At 41.9% G+C, this 22584-nt stretch overlaps 1 protein-coding gene across 1 annotated transcript in view; it reads right to left on the bottom strand.

The window, feature by feature from the left end:
* nav3 (neuron navigator 3) overlaps positions 1-22584 on the bottom strand; it is a gene marked incomplete at its 5' end in the record, with an annotated part of 322260 nt that overhangs the window by 24238 nt on the left and 275438 nt on the right. The window contains 8 exons of the mRNA XM_080754819.1: positions 1428-1556; positions 3711-3822; positions 7688-7771; positions 12507-12584; positions 13258-13281; positions 18516-18539; positions 21179-21231; positions 22068-22259. Of these exons, the coding sequence (XP_080610945.1) occupies positions 1428-1556; positions 3711-3822; positions 7688-7771; positions 12507-12584; positions 13258-13281; positions 18516-18539; positions 21179-21231; positions 22068-22259 (696 nt within the window). The remainder of the gene's footprint in view (positions 1-1427; positions 1557-3710; positions 3823-7687; positions 7772-12506; positions 12585-13257; positions 13282-18515; positions 18540-21178; positions 21232-22067; positions 22260-22584) is intronic.

Here is a 22584-nt window from a genome sequence, read left to right on the forward strand (position 1 = left end):
CAATCAGAATCAAGGAATGGAACTAGCCGTTTAAGAAGAGAAATTGTCCGGGACCCAAACTAGTAAAAACAAACGATCGGCTATTTCTTAGACATTTGTTTTCTAATTTATGGCATTTCTTAGATTTTTCTTTCATTTATTAATGAAATTACTTAGAAAGATCACTGCATTTTTTCATTCATGAAAATCTTGGCCTTTTGGGAAAGTTTTTTGAAAATATTTTGAAATAATAGTAATAATTAAATACAAAATGTAGGAAAGAAAAATTAAGGTCAGGGACCCATGCAGTATGAACCAGAGCCTGAAACCAATGTTCCCTGTCTGAGTGTGAAATAGAACAGTTACGGCTGTCACAATTATTAAATAATTGTCTAATTGCAATTATTTGAGGTAATCGCAAATTATTTTGCATAATCATCATAATCGTTTCCATATTGACAAATGTTAATATAATTTCAAACACTTTCAAAAAGTAGTGGAAATAGCAGATCTACAAGCTCACAACGCGTTGTGAGCTTGTAGATCAGCTATTTCCACTATCAATGTTCTTTTTTAAGTATGAAGTTGTCAAATATGTCAGTCAATTCTTTATATATTTAGGTTATGCGTCATAACTGCCATGTGCAACTTCAAAGCCTACAAGCCAAACAGAAATGTAATTGTCAATGACAAAAACACAATTAAATTGTTAATCGCATTTATTTGAGTGACAATTAATTGAATCGTCATGTAAAATGTCATAAGAACAGCTGGTATACGACATGCTTGGATCAAAGGACACATAACAGCTATTATGGTCTATTTAAATTCCACTTTGAGCCAAAGGTTAGCATGAGAGGGATGGAGAGATAAAAATGGACTTTGGATTTCTTCCTTGCACCCAGCAGTGGATCATGTGCATTATTTCCAAATGCTGTTGGACATTATTAGTCAATTTGTAATGACGTCATTACAGAGCACGAGTGTTTACTATTTGATTACAGCGCGTTGAGCAAATGAGAAAAACAAGAGAGAAGAGAGAGAACATGTGAGCTGAATAGATAAAACGAAACAGAAGAGCAAAGAAAAGAAGAGAGAAACACAATTAACGTGTGTTTACTATGGTCTATTATGTCGCATTTCCTGAACGTAATCAACTGGCATCGACGTAGTGACGTAACGTCATGACGCCTATGTCGTTACCACGGTAACCAAAGCAGATATGTCGCCGCAGGGCAGCTTTGGGCTGACGTTGTTAAAATCAGTCAGAACACACAGATCAGATCTGTGTCACTTGCAAATGCAGTGTGAAAAGTCAGGCCAAAAGATCCAGACCCTTAGCCCATCCCCACTTAAAGCTATGCCTGACTTAACCATCTCAAGCGTCTCTGGCAATGCATCCTGCGTATTTGCCCTGCGAACCGATTCATCCTAAATGTGTCCTGGACTTACCCAACTCTTCTTCTTCTTCTTCTTGTCTTCAGCGTCTTTGCCCAGGCTGCCCATGCTGGAATGGCTGGCTGCACTGTTGATGCTGGACATGCTTTCTGATGAGTGCTGTCGTCTAATCCGCAGATCTGGAAACCAGAGACGCGGTTGTCAGCGTTACAAATGTACAAACCAGTAAGACTCCCTAATCGGGAGATACGTAAGCAATTTACCCCGAGTGAGAGGACATTATGCTCTCATAATGTCCGCAGTGCGGGTGTGATCGGACGAGGCGCCAGCCGAGTCCGATAACACCCGCACTCAGGACATTATGAGAGCATAATGTCCGACCCCGAGTGGTAAATAGCTTTTCTACCACTTTTTCCCGTATACATGAAAGAAAACACATAGTTGTAACTTGCAAGGATCTTAAGTTACAATCATTATTGCCTATAAAACTTCCGCCATAACAACAAATAGTGCCACAAACAACATCTTCTACTCACCACCAGATGGCGCCAACTCCATGCTGAGACAGATGTCTAGCTTACGCGACCGAGTATTTCCCGGTGAATCTGTGCGCAAAGGTGGGGGCCGATGGGCAAGGAGGGTTGCGAGCTTATGAGAAACAACTAAAATAAGACCTTAAAACCTGGCGAAAACAGTTGCGTGCATTAGCGCAAATGGAAAACATTCAATTAACTTCTGAAAAGCCTACACGGCCTTTAAACAGCGTGCATACGGTGCATTAGATGAGGATAAATGAAATCATTAAATGTAAATCATTAAATTAACTTCTGAAAAGGCTTCTTCTAAGCCTACACTATATAGCCTACTAAAAACGAGTGAATCTTGCCACACGTGAATAATTGTGGTTCAGTGGTTGTAAACAATAACACAGACAATATAAAATCCTTAGTCTAGTTGTGGGAAGAAAAGGATATCATCATCATCATGGCCCCAAATAACTTTTAAATATCTTGCAATTGGAGACGAGTCTCTTACTAAATCGGCAAGAGTGCCTCTCATTTTCAATACATAAAGGCTAAGCTATAGAACCTCTCCATCATCAGCAATAGTCAGTGGTGGTGCGTGTCCCCCAGACCCCCACACTCCCAAGCCCCCACCTTTGCGCACAGATTCACCGGGAAATACTCGGTCGCCTAGCTTACAGCTAAGCTAACGTCAGTTAAAAGCACCGTTCCGGCCGTAAATAGAGGCTGTTCGCTTCCAGAAAGGCATAGGTTCAGAGAAAAGGGGCTTTAAAGTTGGCGGATTGCATTGGATCCAAATAAATCGGCGACGATAGTACGCACGTTAGTAAACATAGGACAGCTGCGACCGTCATTTGTTGGTGGGGGGAAAGGTGTTCCGACCATAGGTTCCGACTCCCTCCTGAAGTCCCCGGATGCGTTCATCGCGTATTGATCTCGGAAATGTGCCTCATTTGCATGTACATCCGGGCATTTCACACATTCCGGCTATTGTGGCCTCATTTACTACTGTTTTAAGCCAATCACAATCCAGTATTTGAACACGTGACTCGAAAAAGTGGTAGAAACATACACAAACTTTAGAAGGCAATGGTAGGCAATCAGGAGGGAATATGGGAAATGGGACAGATCCATGTTGATGACATGACTTTAGAGATACGGTGTACCGCTTTGCGTGATTTTAGGGCAAGATCTGTAGGAGCGGTGTCCAAGAATGTGTTTTGCAAGAATCGGCCTCATGGTGGCGCTAGAAGAGGGCCATGTGAGAAATGAGGGGTTGTGGTTTGGCAGCCAATGAGTGTGTTTGCAAGGTTTGGCATGGATCGGGGCAACGGTGGCGGAGATATGAGTAGGGGAAAAGTGTGATGTGACGGACAGACTGACAGGCTGACTGACTCGCACAGGGTGTGAAATAAGTCATTAATATATATATATATATATATATATATATATATATATATATATATATATATATATATATATATATTCACCCCTGCATTCCACACATCTAACTGTTCCCTCATCGTCTCCTCTCAGTAAAAAAACTGTCCTCTGCCACATCCTAGATGTTGTTGCTGTCTGTGCGTTTGTTGTTTTGACTTGTCTTCTATTTAGTTGTTCAGTGTGTCTTTTTGAACTATGACTATGGTTTGTCGGCGAGCGCCAAAAATGTGTAGTTCGAGCCCTTACAGTTATTATGTGTGTTGTCTCCCGTAAAGTTTGATAAAAAAAAGAGACTGGGTTAGACCTGCCTTGAATCCGCGTCTGATTCCGTGACAATGTGATTACTATTTGTTTTCTGTCTGTTACCTTTGTGCAGATGGTCCGGGCCGTTGAGCGCCACCTGGATGGCCGTCTGGGCGTCTGTGTTCTGGGTTTTCAGCATCTCTATGGTCTCCCTCAACTCAGCCAGTTCTGACTCCTTGAGGAGCAGAGGAAAGACAAGCGGGGTGGAATGATTACTGCAATGCACTTCTCGTCGGGAGACTCGGAATGAGAGTGCGCAAATATGAGCAGGGGCCTCACAAGGGGGAGGAAAGTGGGACTGAGTTACCAGGGCCCAAGGTAGAGGGGCCTCCATTATTTTAGACTTTAGCTATTGAAAAATAGCAGATATACAAGCTCACAGCACGGCACCGAGTGCCATGCTGCAAGCTTGTAGATCTGGTATTTTTGAAAAGCTGTGAAAATGTGTGCAAATCTTTGAATATATGTATTTTTTAAATTTTGCTTCTGGGGGGTCCCTGTAACTAAATATTTTGAGATGGGGGTCCGTGGCCAAATACATATCATTTTGGGGGTCCTTCACATGAAAACGCTTGGGCACCACTGACATAGAAACATAGTTTTTTCAAAAACCTTAGAAGGACTTAGAAAGACTTGCACACATTTTCAAGATTTTTTCAAAATAGCAGATCTACAAGCTCGCAGCGCGGCACTCGGTGCCGCGCTGTGAGCTTGTATATCTGCTATTTTTCAATAGTTAAAGTACCCAGGGCCCAGAATTTGGTGCGACACCCCTGAATATGAGCACATCACTCACATTCTCCACTCACTGCACTGGCCTCCCGGACAGAATACAAGATCACCCTGTTAACCCACCAATGCATCTACGGAAATGCCCCCCCCCCCCCCCCCCCCCCACACACACACACACACACACACCTCGAGGAACTGCTCGAGCCACAGACCTCCACTTGCAGCCTCCGCTCTGGAAACGCAAAGCGCCTTAAAGAACGGCGCACCAACCTCCGTACCATGGGAGACATAAAGCCCCCCCCCCCCCCCCTGCTGTGGAACTCGCTCCCAGACCATCTAAGGGCTCCACAGTCCGTCGATGTTTTTTAAGAGGGCACTAAAGACTTTTCTTTTTAACAAAGCATTTGGTTCAGCTTTTTAGGTTTTAAAAATCCTGCATCCTTTTAAGCTTTGTTTAGAGTCTAAACAAAGCTTAAAATAGTCTAAACTTTAGACTATTTCATGCAAATGTTTTTATTTAACTCTATACTGTCAGTAGCACTTTGAGGTTTGTTTCAAATGTAAAGTGCAATACAAATAAAATGTACTATTATTTTTTTATTATTAGGGATGTACAAAAACGAAAGGAGGAAGGAGAAAGGACGCTAACCTTATTATCCCACTACACAACCTACCGCTGCACATCATGAACAGCGATAATCTCACAATGAAACACTTAATTCCATCTGCCCTTCATTTGTGTGGCTGGCCAAGAGGTCATCGGTTCAATCCAATACTAAATGACAAAAGCAGAGATTACAGTTGCTAGATATACTGCCGGGAGGAACTACAGTGTAGTTCTTCCCGGCAATAACGCACGGACAAGAAGTTATTGTGACGAGGATTTAGCTTAACCCCACCTGCCCCACCGTGCTCGAGAAAATATTAAATCAAGAAATGAATAACCTCCACTCTGCCGAATCAGCATCGGATAATAGAGATGGGATTTATGGCTCTTTGAAGTGAGCCGGATCTCTGGGAACCGTTCCTTTCAAAGAGCAGTTCAAAAGAATGGCTCATTTTAGTTACTAGTTACTCTGTAGATTTTGGTTATAATTAAAAATGACTTCAACCCTATATACATTTATTTCTTACATACTGTATATAGGTACATACCTGCCATTTGAAAATAGACGATCTACAACGACGCATTGTGAGCTTGTAGATCTGTGAGCTTGTAGATCTGCTATTTTCAAATAATTTTTCTACATTTATTCGATGGAAAACCTGTGAAACTGGACATTCTGCATAATGAGCAAACTATTATCTACTATTGGTACTTTAAGTGCATTTTGATACCAATACTTTTGTACTTTTACTCAAGTACATTTTAATTCCAAATTTCTACTCGTGGCAGTTCTACATTGCAGTATTGATACTTTTACATTAGTGAAGAACGTTTGTACTTTTCCCACCACTGTTCATTTAGAAAATGAACGGCTCCCTACTGCGAACCGGATCCCATCGTTCATTTCAAAGAGCCGTTCAAAAGACTCGATTGGTTCACGAACGTCCCATCTCTCTCGGATACGAGGGTGCAGTGGTCTCCAGGTCTCGCTACCCCAAAAGCACCGTGGTCTGAAGATAGGCTTTCTGTTTTAATTAAAAGTTGGGAGGGTCTCGACTGACAAAGACATCCCAGCAGATCCCCGTCTGTTTTAATTTGTAGAGGATTAAGAGCTGCCAGGAGGACTCCTCGGTGTCCTGTGCGTGTGTGTGTGTGTGTGTGTGTGTGTGTGTGTGTGTGTGTGTGTGTGTGTGTGTGTGTGTGTGTGTGTGTGTGTGTGTGTGTGTGCGTGCGTGCGTGCGTGCGTGCGTGCGTGTGTGTGTGTGTGAGAGAGAGAGACAGACAGAGAGTGCAAAATACTGTGTAGAGAGAACAAAGGGCAGTGTTCATAAATTGATAGATACAGTATATGTTTTACAAATTGCTGGTCTCTGATCAGTGTTTTAGGCCATGGCTACACGGAGCTGGACTTTTCATACATCCCGGTTTTTCAGATATCCACATAGAAAAATATCTAGGTCCACACGACAAAGATATCTAACAAGCACACACACAGTAAAGTCTTCACGGATCCAGTGAATCGGATATTTTTCAATCTCTCCACTTATTTATCCGGTTTAAAAAATATCCAGCTTCGCAGCCGAAATATCCAGCTTTGTGTGGCTGCAAGCCCCAACCGCATAAAAAAATGTCTAACTTCAGAAATATCCAGCTCCGTGTAGCCATGGCCGTGAGGATAATCTAAGCTCTTCTGTTGAGCAGGATTGTCTTACTTAAGAAGGAAATATCTTAAAAAGTCCTGGAATAAATTCCTTACCAAAACATTTCTTTACCAATGTGTTTGTAAGGGTGTCTAGTAACACATCCCACAAAGACTGAAATTCAGTTTCCCTAGGAGAATCCGTTACAGCTGATGAAAGTTGGAGTCCCATTAAATTAACTATACAGGATAAAACATACCAAAATAAATATGCTTTAAGTAGCATGTGAGGGGTCAAACTATAGGGGTTTTTAATGATTCTGAATCCATTGCAAGCATTTGTCTTGGGGTAGAAACAGCCCCCATACAATTATTGTTTAGTGATGAGTCATCATTTTTCAAAGTTTTGTGGGAGCCGCCTCGACCCCAAGGAATGTTTTCCGTGCAAAACAAATGCTTTGCAATGGATTCAGAATCATTAAAAAAACCCTAGTTTGACCCCTCATATGCTACTTATAGCATATTTATTTTGGTGTGTTTTATCCTGTATAGTTAATTTAATGGGACTCCAACTTTCATCAGCTGTAACGGATTCTCCTAGGGAAACTGAATTTTTGGGATATGTTACTAGACACCTCTACAAACACATTGGTGAAGAAATGTTTTGGTAAGGAATTTATTCAGGATATGACACTATTTCTGAAGATATTCCCTTCTTAACTGAACAGATGAAAACTTCAGATGTCCAAATCAAAGGCTTGTAACAAAATGAGAAACTGATATGTTCTGAGGAGCCCTTGTTTGTTTAGTTTTTTTTTAATATATAAATCAAAGGACTTTAATGGTTTCTTGGAACCCTAGGTTTATCCAAGATCCTTGACTCATAAATGGAGTTTAACACACTGAATAAACGGAAACTAGATGCTATTTAGCTAATTCCTTTGCTAAATAGCTGATGTATTCATTAAAACTATTCTTCTTTAAAAACACCCGAGGGTGTTCCGTGTTGCTTCATTTTAAATGGGGACATCAACTACACCCCTGGTACGAACGCTGCTTTACCTTCTGTTCGGCTGTCATGGTGAGGCTCTGAAGGCGACCCGTCATGTTCCCCAGACTCTTCTCAAAGGCGGCCACCAGGTGAGCCTGTGAACGCACAGAGAAATCACTAATACAAGAACGCAACCAAACGGACCCATGATCTAAGATCAACTATTCTGGAAATTAGTTTTGAAAGGAATTGGAAAAATGTGAGGAACTTTTTCAAAATAGGTCTTAAGTGATTAGCAGCACGCTTCATATGTCATCTGAAGAAGCCGGGCTGCTCTGCACCATCTGCTCTGCATTGTCTGAAAACCATCCATCTCTACGCACGTTACGCCTTTTATGCATTACACTTGGAAATACAAAACTGGCATAATTATGTCCCACAATGTGAACATGCATGCGCTATGCATGTTTGCTTTTGCCTGTTTGTGCTAGGGGTGGGCGAAATGGAAAAATACAATATCACGATATTTTTCCAAGCTGTATCACGATACACAATCTTATCACGATTCTTTTTCATGTTAGTTTTTATGGCTATTTTTCAAGTTACTTAACAGCACAACCGGATGGACCCATTTGCATACTATCAGAGTTAAGGGGAGACTTTGACATTGTAAAGTTTGAGAACAACTGATTTAGACCAAAATGCAGGTTTAAATACATTTAGCAATGAATCTGTTTTAACAATTCAACAGGATTTTTTATAAGGCTCTCCCTCATTGTATCACGATATATACGATATCTCTGAAAACGCATATCGTGGAGACATTGTATCGTCTCAACGATATTTATCACCATATCGCCCACCCCTAGTTTGTGCCCATGTGTGTGAAGAATGCCACTGTGTGTGGGATTTGCATGTGTGTGTTCCTGCTCTGCCAGCCCATCCAAAGCCAAAGAGGCGGAGACGCCTGTCAGGACCGGCGTGTTGCTCAGAGTTGGGCAGCGCGCCCGCCCGGGCAGATCAAAACAATCTCAGCTCTGCTGGCACAGAGTGTAGTGAACACGCGCACACGCATCATGCCCACACTTTCAGATATGCACGACCACAACCGCATTGAATGTACACAGCCATGAATACGTTACACATACACACACACATTAGGGATGGGACGATAAGCGATATTATCGTTTATCGTGATAAAAAACTCTCACAATAATCGTATCGTGGAGATTTAATACATCGTGATATCGTCCTCCGTCATGCACTGGGATCAATTCACCTTTCATTTGCCGAGCTGCATATCCTGTACCATTTAAACCCTCTATAATTGGTAAAAGGTACTTATAATATACGTACTTGATACAGTACTTTTTTCACTATCTATCAAATGTCTTTGCCAAAAAATAGCCAATCTACAAGCTCACAACGCATCGCGACGCAACGCGTTGTGAGCTTGTAGATCTGCAATTTTTTGGCAAATGTTCCGCCCCAGGATAATAGTGTTGATTATCGCGATAATATCGTAAATCGCGATTTCTTTGGTCCCAATAATCGTGATATGACATTTTCATATCGTCCCATCCCTAATGAGAATACCACGATCACATCCTCGCCTCGACTCCTCCTCCCAGCATCCTCCTGGATGACTCAGCGGAGGTCTTAACCTTTGGAAATGTCAACCGTTCCAACAGATCCTCCTCCATCCAACTCCACCTGCCAGCCAGCACAGCGCACAGCGCGCAACGCTACAGCCCGTCCCGCTGTCCACCTGTTCACCCCATGGGTGGTGCAGTTTGGGCGCCCGGGTGTCCCGTGGCTGAGCCGTCTGTGCTGCGCTGCCGCACCGACTACTGACCCCCAGCGGCTGGGTTTGACCCCCAGCCTTCTTTATGGCCGGGGGTCTCTGCTGCGACGAGGCAGAAGTGGTCCGGGGTAGAGGTTGGTCACCAGCCAGACCAGAAGTGGTCCGGAGTAGAGGTTGGTCACCAGCCAGACCAGAAGTGGTCCGGGGTAGAGGTTGGTCACCAGCCAGACCAGAAGAGACCTGGCGTGCCAAGAGCCCTCGCTTTTACCGCCGCAAATTGACGCTTCCGCCGACAGGCCTGACTTCTCAAACTCACAGGAGGACTCACGTGCGGGCAAACAGACGCCACTGCTGTTATAATCTCTGGCCCCACGGCCTCAACGCCGCCATGAGAAGGAACGGAAAGAGCGAGGTGAAGGAGAAGACCAAGAAAGGGAGGGTGCAGATTGAGTCTAATGCCTCATCTATGCTTGGTTGCCCACCGAAAACACCCGATCTACAAGCTCACAGTGAGCAGTAATGCAAGGCAAGGTGAGCTTGTAGATTAACCATTTTCAGCACAGGGAGGGGAAGAAAAGGAGGAGGAGGGGCAGTAATGATGAAGAGGAGGGTGGAGACGATGGAAAACTTAGTGTAACTAAATTGACAAGTACAGGACAGGTTACATTAAATTAGCAGTTAAATTAACACTGTCATTTTGCTGTGTGCACGAACAAATTAAGTCTCAAACGCGATTTAATGTGAACCAAGACACCAAGAATGGAATATAATCTCCCTCAGACAGAGAAAACAGAGCTGCACAATAAATACTGCAGCCGTTTAGAAGCCTTTCTGCTTCTTAATCCTTTTTTTTCCTGGGGAAAAAAAGGTTTAGCCAATTCCATGCAGTTCTGAACAAATAAAATCTAAACAAATACATACAATACAGAGGATACTGTAGGATTCATTCAAATGATTAGAAATGAACATTAAAAAGCACAACGGTGAAAAAGAGCTGAATCATTGCATACATTCCACTCTGTTCTTCTATGACGAAAGAAAATGTTGTTTAAAGCCCCCCCTTCTCACAAAAAAAGAAAAAAAAGATATATGTCTGTGCTTTCAAGGGCCCAATCCCGGCATGAATCTATATTGAAGTTGAGAAGCCTCCATACTCTGTGCTGTATAAAATGTCTGATATTGTCTACTATGGTTGACACAATGCTCTTCTAGGCGGTAAGAGCCGTCTCACATACAGTACAGTATACTGTATTATGGGCAAAAAAACAACAAGAATGTTTGACTTTGGACTGGGATATCCATCGTGACATTACGCCTCTTCTTCCATCTGTAAAAGTTTGTCTGAAGTTCAGCCTCCTTGCCCACGCGGCACAACTTTGCGATCAAAGCCACAGGCCACAGAGGAAAGACCCCGTCTGCTTCACGCTTGATCAGACACTTCACACATGGCCCAAATAGTGAGAGACACACTGGAGTCTGACTACTGTATCGCTTCACATCTCACCGCAAAGACGGCATCTCGCGGGGATTAACAACCCATTTAGGCCTAGAATTATTGAATGCTTTAACCAGTGAAAAATAGCAGATATACCAGCTCACAGCGCGGCACCGAGTGCCGCGCTGCGAGCTTGTAGATCTGCTATTTTTGAAAAAGTTGTGAAAATGTGTGCAAATCTTTGAATATATGTATTTTTAAAGCGAACATTTGTAACTCAAATGTTGCTTCTGGGGGTGGTCCCTGGAACTAGATATTTTGAGATGGGGGTCCGTGACCAAATAAATATCAGTTTGGGGGTCCTTCACATGAAAAGGTTTGAGAACCACTGACATAGTAGTCTCTCAAGAACAGACTGAGCTCCAGTTAAGTGAAAAGGACCTTTCCTTTGACGATGGCTGGCCAGATTGCTGACATAGAAACATTGGTTTTTCAAAAACTCTTAGAAGGATTCCAAAGACACTTATAGAATCGGTCAAAATTCTAATTTTCACGATTTTTCAAAAATAGCAGATCTACAAGCTCGCAGCGCGGCACTCGGTGCCGCGCTGTGAGCTTGTATATCTGCTATTTTTCAATAGTTAAAGCATAAAATAATGATACACAATAATGTGTACCCGTCCTGAATGGGTTAAGGTTTTTCTCTCTCTCACCCACGCACAGTTCGTGTCCTGGGTACCACTTATTCTTGTCCCTCTCTCTGTCTGTCTTTCTTCCTGTCCTTCCATCTCCCTTCCACCCTCTTTTTTCTTGCTCCTGTTTGCGTTCTCTTTCCCTCTTATTGTATTATCCCCTATCTCTCTCTCTCTCTCTCTCGCTCTCTCTCTCTCCCTCTCTCTCTCTCTCTCGCTGTTCTGCTCTGCTGAATCGGTGAGATGCCCCGTTCCCGTCAACAGCCCAGCCCGCTGGGTGAGAGGAATGCACGGAGACAATCCTTGCTGTATGGTAAACAAGCACACGCGTGTGCACACTCATGCATGCACGCACGCACGCACACACAAAGTGCAGCATCAAGTACCTGAGACGAATAACAGTATAAGTCCATATTTGAATTGTTTTGAATATATATATTTTTGGATTTACCAGATTGTAAACCACAAACTAGTCATTTCTAATCTGTTAAATTGTTAATGCAATCCCCCCTCATTTTGTTTAATTGTCGGTTTTAATGTTATCTGCTCCCTTTGTCTGCTGAATATTGCTTGTACGGACTGAGACTGTTGTTCCACAAACTGCTGGAGATATACTGTTTTTCCACTTTCCATAAGTATAATGTCTTATAATTCCTAATATGAGTTAAGTAAAAAAATCTAATTCAACAAAATGAGAGGGGAGTACATTAAGACTTTAAGAGATTAAAAACTTCTAGTTTGTGGTTTACAGTCTGGTAAATCAAAAAATATCTTTAGACTGTTATTCGTCTCAGATACTCAAATAATGAATGTCTGAAAGAAGTTGAATTAGCAGTCTCCTTAAAGATTTCAATTTCAAGGGCTTCGAAAAGGCAAGGCTTTCAATGAGAGGCTTTCCGCCTGCAGGTTTTCATGTAAATGCGGCGTCTGTCTTTGACTGTTGAAGTAAACAAACTCACATTGGCAGACAGCTGGGACGTCAGGGTTGCGACCTTCTCCTGAGAGGCATCCAGCTCCCGACGCAGCTTTCTGATTTGCTGGAGGGGAGACAGTAACGTTACAAAGGGCATGAAGATTGAAGTCCTTATTTCTTTCACTCATGTGAACAGCCTTTCTGTTTCACATTATTTGTTACAGCCTAGTACACTGCAAAAACCTCAGTGTTAATCTATCCATTTGTAACTCAAAGAGTGTGCAAAAGTAACTATATGGACCTGTAAAGGTCCATTTGTACAGTGTTAAGGCCCTTTTCCACCGGCAGCGATAACGATGACGATAGCCATAAAATATCACAGCAATAATTATGCCTTCACATTGATGTCCGATAAAGTTATCGGACATCAATGTGAAGAGGCGCCAATTAACAGCCGCTCGCGCAGAGCGCATCGCGAGCTGTTTGTCAGAGACCCAGTTCCATATCACTGTGATCTTAACCACATCGTTGTTGATCCTAACGATGTAGTTGTCGGCTATCGTTGTCTTTATCGGTGTTGGGTGGATGCTGCCGATCCACTTCAATTGAAAACCCACTTTTTTAAATCGTTATCGTCATCGTTATCGCTGCCGGTGGAAAAGAGCCTTTAGAGTTAAGACGTTGACTCAGGGAAATTAGGAACAAATGGATGAATGAACACTGCGAAGTTTTACTGTGTACCATGGGGAAAAAACACTGGGATGTAATGTGAACAGAAACATAAATGGGGGAATTACCGTGGAATTTTGGACTGTTTGGCCCTTGATTGGAAAGAGAAAAGTAAAGATTAACTCTATGTTGCATGTTGACATCACACAGCATGAGTGTGGCTGAGGAAAATAACCCTAACCCTTAGATGGAAAAACAAACTACTATATTATCATCATGACAGCCTGTTACACAACCCAGACCTGGGTTAAATGTAATATACTTCATTTTAACCCACTTAACCTCAAGAGTGAAATTTACTGATTTTCAGTTTAGCAGCCTGATACAATATCTACACAGTTTGTGATGTGCTGAATCCCAACCGTCAAGCATGATAAAATTAAGTCTAAATATTCTTTACAAGTTCCATCTGACCCTGGTCTGGTGCGGTCCTGGTGAAAATGAAAGGGTGACTTCCAACCAGAATACCTGAATCCCTTTCATTCCATTGTGAGAAGAACATTTGAAAATCATGAAATCATACTTCATACGTTCTGCCTCAAAAGTTAACTCTCAAAAAAAAAAAAAAAGTAAACCGTTTTCTTGCAACATAAAAAGAAAAGAAAAAAAGTTTACTAATGGCAATTTTTGTAATACTGAAAATACAGTAGGCTACAATTCACAGCATGTAGTGGTGTAAAAAGTACTCAAATGTTTTACTCAAGTAAAAGTATCAATACTCCAGTATAGAAGTGCTCTCCTCTGTTAGGGTGCCCTCACACCAAAATACCTATGAGAGTGGAATCCACATTCCGCCAATGCATTTCAATGAGAAGGGAGCGTTTTTTTGCAGAAATCCCCTACTGGCAAAAACGCTCCATTCTCATTGAAATGCATTGGCAGAACGTGGATTCCACTCTCATAGGTATTTTGGTGTGAGGCCCTCACACCAAAATACCTAGAGTGGAATCCGCCAATGCATTTCATTGAGAATGGAGCGTTTAATTTTTTTTCTTTTTTTTCTTTGCAGAAATCCTCTACTGGCAAAAAAAAATTGGTGTGTGGGCACCCTTACAAGTAGAAGTCCAGAATTCAAAATTTACTTGAGTAATGTACAAGTGAATGTACAAAAGCATTGACATCAAAATGTAATTGAAGTACCAAAAGTAAAAGTACTCATTAGGCAGAATGTCCCATTTCAGTAAAAAGTGGAGCGTGGAGTAAAGAAAGTACAATATTTGCCTCTGAGATGTAGTGGATCATGTAGAAGTAAAAGTACTGAAAATTGGAAGTACTCCAATAAAGTAAAAGTACCCTAAAAATACTTAAGTATAGTACTTGAGTAAATGTACTTTACACCATTGACAGGATGTATGGATATACTGTAGGCCTACAGTGTAGACTACATGACATAACATTGCAAACATTTATGCTATTTAACACCATGCAATTACTAAATATATCCATGTCAATGCCTATGAATTAACAGGGCATGCAGGTATTGTACAGGTACAGTAGCTATTTCAAACTAACATAAATATCTAGCATGGTGAGTAACTCAGCCAATGTATTAACATTGGAATTTTGCACAGTTAGCATCGTTAGCTTAGCACAGGCCTTGCATCATGTCACAGGTGTAGCAATTAATAATTATGACATGTTTGGTCTCTCCATTCAATAAACAACTTTAAACTAAAATCATCCTTCCATAGAACAACCTCTCCGTGAAAACTCTCATTCCCACAGTATTTTACATGCAAGCTTACAGCCACAGGCAGCATAGGCCTGGTCTCATCTCCAACTTTCATTAGACTTTTAATCATTGTTTTTTTGCATGCTTTCTGTCTGGGAAATGAAACGCAGGGCAAAGTGAAACTAATTACAAAACACTACTTAAAATGTCCACTTGGGGTCACTGGTGTGAGCCTGAACGGGTTGACAGAACCATAGGACAGAACACAGGTTCTCAGCTGTTCGTGATTTCACACTGTAGATCACCAACGCTACTTCTCATATTTTCAGTGAGTTAGCCTACTTTGAGGTACTATTACTTTAGGCCTACTGGAGTACATTTTCAGTACTTTTTACTTCTACTCCACTACATCTCAGAGACAAATATTGTACTTTTACTCCACTACAGTAATTTGAAAAGTTTAGCTACTCTTACTTTGCAGATATAAATGATTATATTATAAAACATACATTAACCACTTCAGCCCTATTTTATAGCCTACATAGGCTATTTGAAAGCAGCCGATCTACAAGCTCACAATGCGTCGCAATGTGACACGTTGTGAGCTTGTAGATCGGCTATTTTCAAAAAATTGTTGTACTTTTACTTTTGGTACTTTTAAGTACATTTTGATTCCAATACTTTGGTACTTTTACTCAAGTAAATGTTGAATTCTAGACTTTTACTTGTAACAGATTAGGCCTATTTCTATTTGGAAGTAGGCCTACTGATACTTTTACTTCAAGAATGTGAGTAGGCTACTTTTTCCTGCAAACACAAGCTTCAGTGGGGACATTGAATTCACACTGTAGATTCCTGTTGCCACCACAGAATTAATTATATATATTTTTTTCCAAACACAGATCTGGTGTCAAATTTAATTCAATATTATGAATGGACATCTCCCTGACAGCTGTGTTGTAAAAAGTACTCAAATGCTTTACTTAAAGGGGGCGTGACACGGCCAAAACAGCTAATTATGGCTATCAAATTAGCATTTTTTTTTTATGATGTCATGTACCCCCATGTTAAATTATCCAATCAAATTATGCTGCCGACACGCCCATACAGCTACAGTAGCTGTATGGGCGTGTCGGCAGAATAGGCTGTTGATTGTACTGCATACTTTGAGCTCCACCCCCTTTCCAAACCGTTTCAACAAAGACCACGTGACCTACTGTACCATAATGTTACATTTCGGCCGGTGTCACCACTCCTTTAAATAAAAGTATCAATACTGCAATGTAGAAATACTCTGTAAGGGTGCCCTCACACCAAAGTACCTATGAGAGTGGAATCCACGTTCCGCCAATGCATTTCAATGAGAGTGAAGCGGTTTCATGCCAGCAGAGGATTTCTGCAAAAAACGCTCCCTTATCATTGAAATGCATTGGAGGAACACGGATTCCACTCTCATAGGTATTTTGGTCTGAGGGCACCCTAAGGGTGCCCTCACACCGCTTCACTCTCATTGAAATGCATTGGCGGAACGCGGATTCCACTCTCATAGGCACTTTGGTGTGAGGGCACCCTTATGGAGCGTTTTCATGCCAGTAGAGGATTTCTGCAAAAACCGCTCCACTCTCATTAAAATGCATTGGCGGAACGCGGATTCCACTCTCATAGGTACTTTGGTGTGAGGGCACCCTTACATGTAGAAGTCCTGTATTAAAAATGTACTTGAGTAAAAGTGCAAAAGTATTGGTATCAAAATGTATTTAAAGTACAAAAGTAGAAAGTAGTCATTAGGGTGCCCACACACCTAAATATCTATGAGAGTGGAATCCGCGTTCCGCCAATGCATTTCAATGAGAAGGGAGCGTTTTTTGCAGAAATCCTCTGCTGGCATGAAACCGCTTCACTCTCATTGAAATGCATTGGCGGAATGTGGATTCCACTCTCATAGGTACTTTGGTGTGTGTGCACCCTTATGCAGAATGTCCCATTTCACAAGTTTTCAAATGTATAAAGATGTTTGAAAATAGCAGATCTATAAGCTCACACCGTGTCGCAATGTGACGCGCTGTGAGCTTGTAGATCGGGTATTTTCAAATGGCGGAAATATGAAAATATGAAAAGTTTTCAAATAAATGTGGTGGAGTAAAAGTACAATATTAGCCTCTGAGATGTGGTGGTAAATGTACTTAATTACTTTACACGACTGCCTGACAGAATTTCCAGGCACCTTTTTTTTTTTTTTTTCTAACACGGTTCTTAGATGACGTGATGTTGAAAAAGTGTGGGATTTAGAATGGAGAAATCTCTATAGGGATTCAGGTATTCAAGAATTCAGGGTAGAAATGGGTGACAGGGCAAGTGCTGAATGAAGATTAACCACATCAACCCTATTTTGACTAGCTGGAATTCCCCAAGGTCTTTCACCCAGAATGGGGGCGCTAGGGTACAAGTGGTTAAGAGGAATGGAAATCAAACCAAAGCTAACCAGTGATAATCAGTAGGATTATAGAATGAAACCAAACGAGAGGAACAAAGCTAATTGTGTCCCCCCATCATCAGGCTACCTTAAATAGACAGTGGTTCAGTGAAGATGGTGTTACGTGGGTCATTCATGAAATAATACATAAATGAGTGCAGAATGCAGTCATAAAAAGCGATGCAACATAGGGTTAAATTGATCCACCTTTGACCAGGGTGACTGCCTATATATTCCTGTATTATCTTGATAAAGGTTGGCCAATAATAACTCGTCAACTGGTTTTGCATTAAACCAAATGAATATCAATGCTTGGGATCTGATTAGGATCTGAGAACGCAGGTAAGACAGTGGTTCTCAACCTGTGGGTCGGGACGTCCCCAAATTATTTTTGGGGGGTCCCCAGATAATTAACTTAATTTGCAACGTTGTTTTCTCACTCAACAGTAAACCAACCAACATAAAGTTTAAGTGTATAGAGGGTATATGTACGTTTCTAAAGTGACAATTTAAGGACTTTTAACATCTCTAAAATGACAAATCAAACATTGGCCAAATTGTCAAATTTTAGAGGCAGAAATTGTGAAAATAGCCGATCTACGTTGCGAGGCGTTGTGAGCATGTGGATCTGCTATTTTCACCACAGAACAGTGTTATAAAGAATGTAATGCCTCAACTCTGGGTAAGGGGGGTCCCCAGTTAAAATATGATTATTTTGGGGGTCACGGCCTGAAAAGGTTGAGAACGACTGCATCATGACACACACATGCATACATTGTCGACATTATGAACATACTTGCATTGTTATCTGCTTATATATAAGCTATTGCTCTGTATAATTATAGTTATAAGCACTCATATGTTCACAATGCTTTACAACAATATAATCATAACACATTATAAAGCATTATATAAAACAACTATGACACTTATAATACAGTATAACCCTTGCCAAAAGAAACACACACACACACACACACACACACACACACACACACACACACACACACACACACACACACACACACACACACACACACACACACACACACACACACACACACACACACACACACACACACACAGTGGTATAAGCAAATATGTAGTATGTTTACGTTAGGCTTAATATAAAGTGTTACAGACACATGTAATGTGTAAACAAGTGTGGAACAGATTCTTACCTCAGAATGGGCCTTCTCTTCTGTCTGTATGGGAGGAACATAGATTGTTAAGAGAAAGGAACATCAACCCAAGTGTATTGTATGTGATTAGATACAGTAATATTGCCATGTCATAACGTTAGCTGTGTTGACTTTTAAGGGGACTTCAAGGTCCCATCCTAATTTACAGTACACTTTAAGACAGAATAAGACATAATAAAGCCATAATAAGAAATAATGTGTTGGTAATTAGAACTAATATGTTTTATTAGACAGAAACAAAGACACAATAGCAGAAAGAGCGGATACATTCTCTGGCACCGGCACCTGCCACGGAACTGACGCGGCAGATACCGCCGCACGACCGGCAGTTCAAACAGCAGTCGCACTGCATCGCCAGCGATAGGACTGGCAGTTCGACCGGCAGTCGCGGCAGTAGGACCGGCGGCCGCCGCACGGACCGGCAGGTCCCGTCGCGGTAAACTGCCGGTCCGTGCGGTGGTGGCTGGTCCTATCGCCGGCGATGCAGCACGACTGACGGTCGAACTGCCAGTCGGCAGGTGCCAGAGAATGCATTCGCTCTTTCTGCTATTCTGTCTTTGTTTCTGTCTAATAAAACATATTAGTTCTAATTACCAACACATTATTTCTTATTATGGCTTTATTATGTCTTATTCTGTCTTAAAGTGTACTGTAAATTAGGATGGGACCGACTTCAATATTATGGTAACAAGCTTGTAATATAATTGAGCCTATAAGCAACCACAATACGCTTTCAATTTCCCTGTGGGTTGTGAAAGTAAGAGATAAACAGAAAAAAAAAACTAAACAGAAAAACACACAGACATGCATTTGGAAATGAAAGGAAATATGAATGACTCGTGGGCCCCCGACAGTGTTGTCATTCTTTTACATGTGGTGCAAATAGAAATACTTGTCTGTGTGGTGAGGTGACAGTCTCTACCTTGTCCAGATAGTATAGAACCTGGAAGTGAAAGAATGGTTGGTTCAAACAATGGAACACGTTGCACTGTCCCCTAACACATAGGGATGGGACCATGCGCCATATTATCCTTTATCGTGATAAAAAACACTTGCGGTAATCGTATCGTGGAGATTTAATTTATCGTGATATCGTCCTCCGTCATGCACTGGGATCAATTCACCTTTTATTTGCCGAGCTGCATAGCCGGTACCACTTAAACCCTCTATAATTGGTAAAAGGTACTTATAATATACGTACTTGATACAGTCTTTTTTTCCCACTCTTTATCAAATATCTTTACCAAAAAATAGCCGATCTACAAGCTCACAACGCGTCACGTTGTGACGCGTTGTGAGCTTGTAGATCTGCTATTTTTTGGCAAATGTTCCGCCCCAGGATATGGATTTTTATTAGCGCGATATCGTAAATCGCGATTTCTTTTGTCACAATAATCGTGATATGAAATGTTCATATCGTACCATCCCTACTAACACAGGGATCCAACTTTTATGTTGTCATTGGTCATCATCTATGGCCTTTTGTCAACATTTTTCAATTACTGTGGATTCGGTGACAGTTTGAGAAAGTAGGTTTAAAAGCCAAAGATGAGAAGAAATTATGAAATGGCATACACAGACAAGTCACAACTAAAAATGAGACAGAAGCAAAACTAAGGATACAATCAGACAGTGAACCAAAAAACAAAAACATGGTAAATGAATAATCAACACAAAATCAAACAAACAAGTTTGCCCACAGGGAAACGCTCTCAAATTACACTCAATTTGTTCAAACTATGGTTTAATCAGGGCCTCTCTCCTAAAACGTTCAACTGCAACCAAAGACTTGGTGCGCAAGAAATCAATTCTTCCCCCTAAAACTAATCTATTGCTTCAGTGAATGGAGCACAAGCTGTTCTTTAGCAAACGCCTGCACATGCCCATGCAACTACTTCCAAGTGTCCTAAAGAAATTTACTAAAGTAAGATTTACCCAATTTCAACCTGGCACCCCTATTTTGGGCAATATTACAGGCAAAATATTTCACAACAAAAGTAGTGAAAATAGCCGATTGCGTCACATTGTGAAGAGCTATACTGGTATTAGGAAGTTGTTTAAAAAACAGCTATGCAGCAGATTGACTGTACTTGACTTCTTGTGAAACAACATAATCCTGCGGCAATTTAATAACGATAGCAGCGGCTAAGGCTAACCCATGTTCTACAGCAGTGGTTCCAATCCTTTTTATATTAACAACTTGAACCCGTGTGTCCATATTCTGAGAACTTTAGCCAAAAATACACAAATCTACAAGCTCACAACGCCTCGCGCTGTGAGGCGTTGTGAGCTTGTAGATCGGCTATTTTTGGCAAAGAGCATTGGTGTAGAGGGGAAAAAGAGCAGACTGAGTACAGAGTGAAAGGTCAAGTTTACTAAGTATCGACGATATGTCTGAAAAAAACATTAACTCGAATCCAACATAGACTGATGACAAACAAGTCTATGAATCTATCTATGAAATCGATGAAAATCTGCACCACACAATTATACACATTTATCCCTGCTTCATCCCTCTCTCAGCTAAGGGATCCTTGGCCTGAAAACGTTGAAGACCCCTGCTGTACAGAACTGTCTGCTTCACAGGCGTTTAGCAGTCATTTGTTAGGGTCTTTGTGAGTCTTGACAGAAAAGCTACTTACCGCAGAGTAGAGTGAAGAGGTGCTGGAGACCAGTGACAGCGAGGAACCATGGACTGGAGATAGAAGACAGCGACATAGAAGAATGAGTGCCACTTTAAAGCAAGCAATGTTCAGCAAAAATGCTAATAAGAACAGACGTTAGCTGCATGCCTTTTTGGTTTAAGTCAGGCGTCTTCAACAGGGGGTCCGGGACCCCTAGGGGGTCCTCAGAGTTACTACAGGGGGGCCACCAAATCCTTGTGTGATAGGATAATTATTTTCAATTAAAAACTTTGAACCCTCGCATTCCCTATTCTGAGTTGAACTTTAGCCAAAAAATAGCAGATCTACAAGCTCTCAGCGTCTCGCAGCGCGAGGCGTTGAGAGCTTGTAGATCGGCTATTCTCAGCAAAGAGGTTTGGTGTAGAGGTCAAAAAGAGCAGACCAAGTACAGTGTGAAAGGTCTTACTAAGTATCGACGATTGAAGTGGCTAAAAGTCTGAAAAAACATGAACACGAATCCAACATGGACTGATGACAGTGCTGTCAAACAAGTCGATGACAATCTGCTTAACGCATTTATACAATATGTAGTGGGGGAGTCCCTGCTTCATCTCTCTCCCAGTTGAGGGGTCCTTGGCCTGAAAACGTTGAAGACCCCTAGGTTTAAGTGATTGTAAAGGGAGACAACAAAAGAAAATAATCGGTCAGCATTTCTTTTTTGTGATTGTGAAACTGACGGCTCAGGGGCAATTTACCTCGCAGACAAAGGAAAGACCATGAAGGGGTCTGTTCCATGTTGTGTGTGTGTGTGTGTGTGTGTGTGTGTGTGTGCGTGTGTGCGTGCGTGCGTGCGTGCGTGCGTGCGTGCGTGTGTGCGTGTGCGTATGAGTGAGAGTGTCAGATGTACCTTCATCAGTACTGTCTCTAAAGGAACCGGAGCGGCTCATGCCCCTGGGGCGTTCCTCCAGCGACGTGGCGCTGCCCCCCAGTGGGTGCCCGTCCCCGTACAGGTCGAAGGAGTCCTGGGCGATGCTGTTGGATCGGCTCATGCTGGCGCCGCCCGGTGGCAGGTTGTACTGGCCCATGTTGGTGGGACTCACTGTGAGGGGAAAGGTGACCAAAAGAAAAGTGTCAAGCCCAGGCAGGGTACACGACGTGCACGTTCACATTCTATATAGGAAAGCTGAGGGACGTAGTAAAATCCCCTGTTTCAATTTGATCATTCGTTCCTTAGTCATGTCCAGAGTCATGTCTTAAGACCTGTCCATACTTTGACCGAAATGTTCGGTGAGTTGGACTTTCCGACGTGCACATTTCCAAACTCTCATTCGGTCTAACGCTTTTCGGAAGTGGCGAGTGACGAAATGGCGGTTTCGGTCAAAGAGTTAACTCTCAACACTGCTTATGGGTGCTTATGGGGGAAA

Source organism: Nannobrachium achirus (genome assembly GCF_963921795.1).
Source record: "Nannobrachium achirus genome assembly, chromosome: 23".
Classification (NCBI taxonomy): Eukaryota; Metazoa; Chordata; class Actinopteri; order Myctophiformes; family Myctophidae; genus Nannobrachium; species Nannobrachium achirus.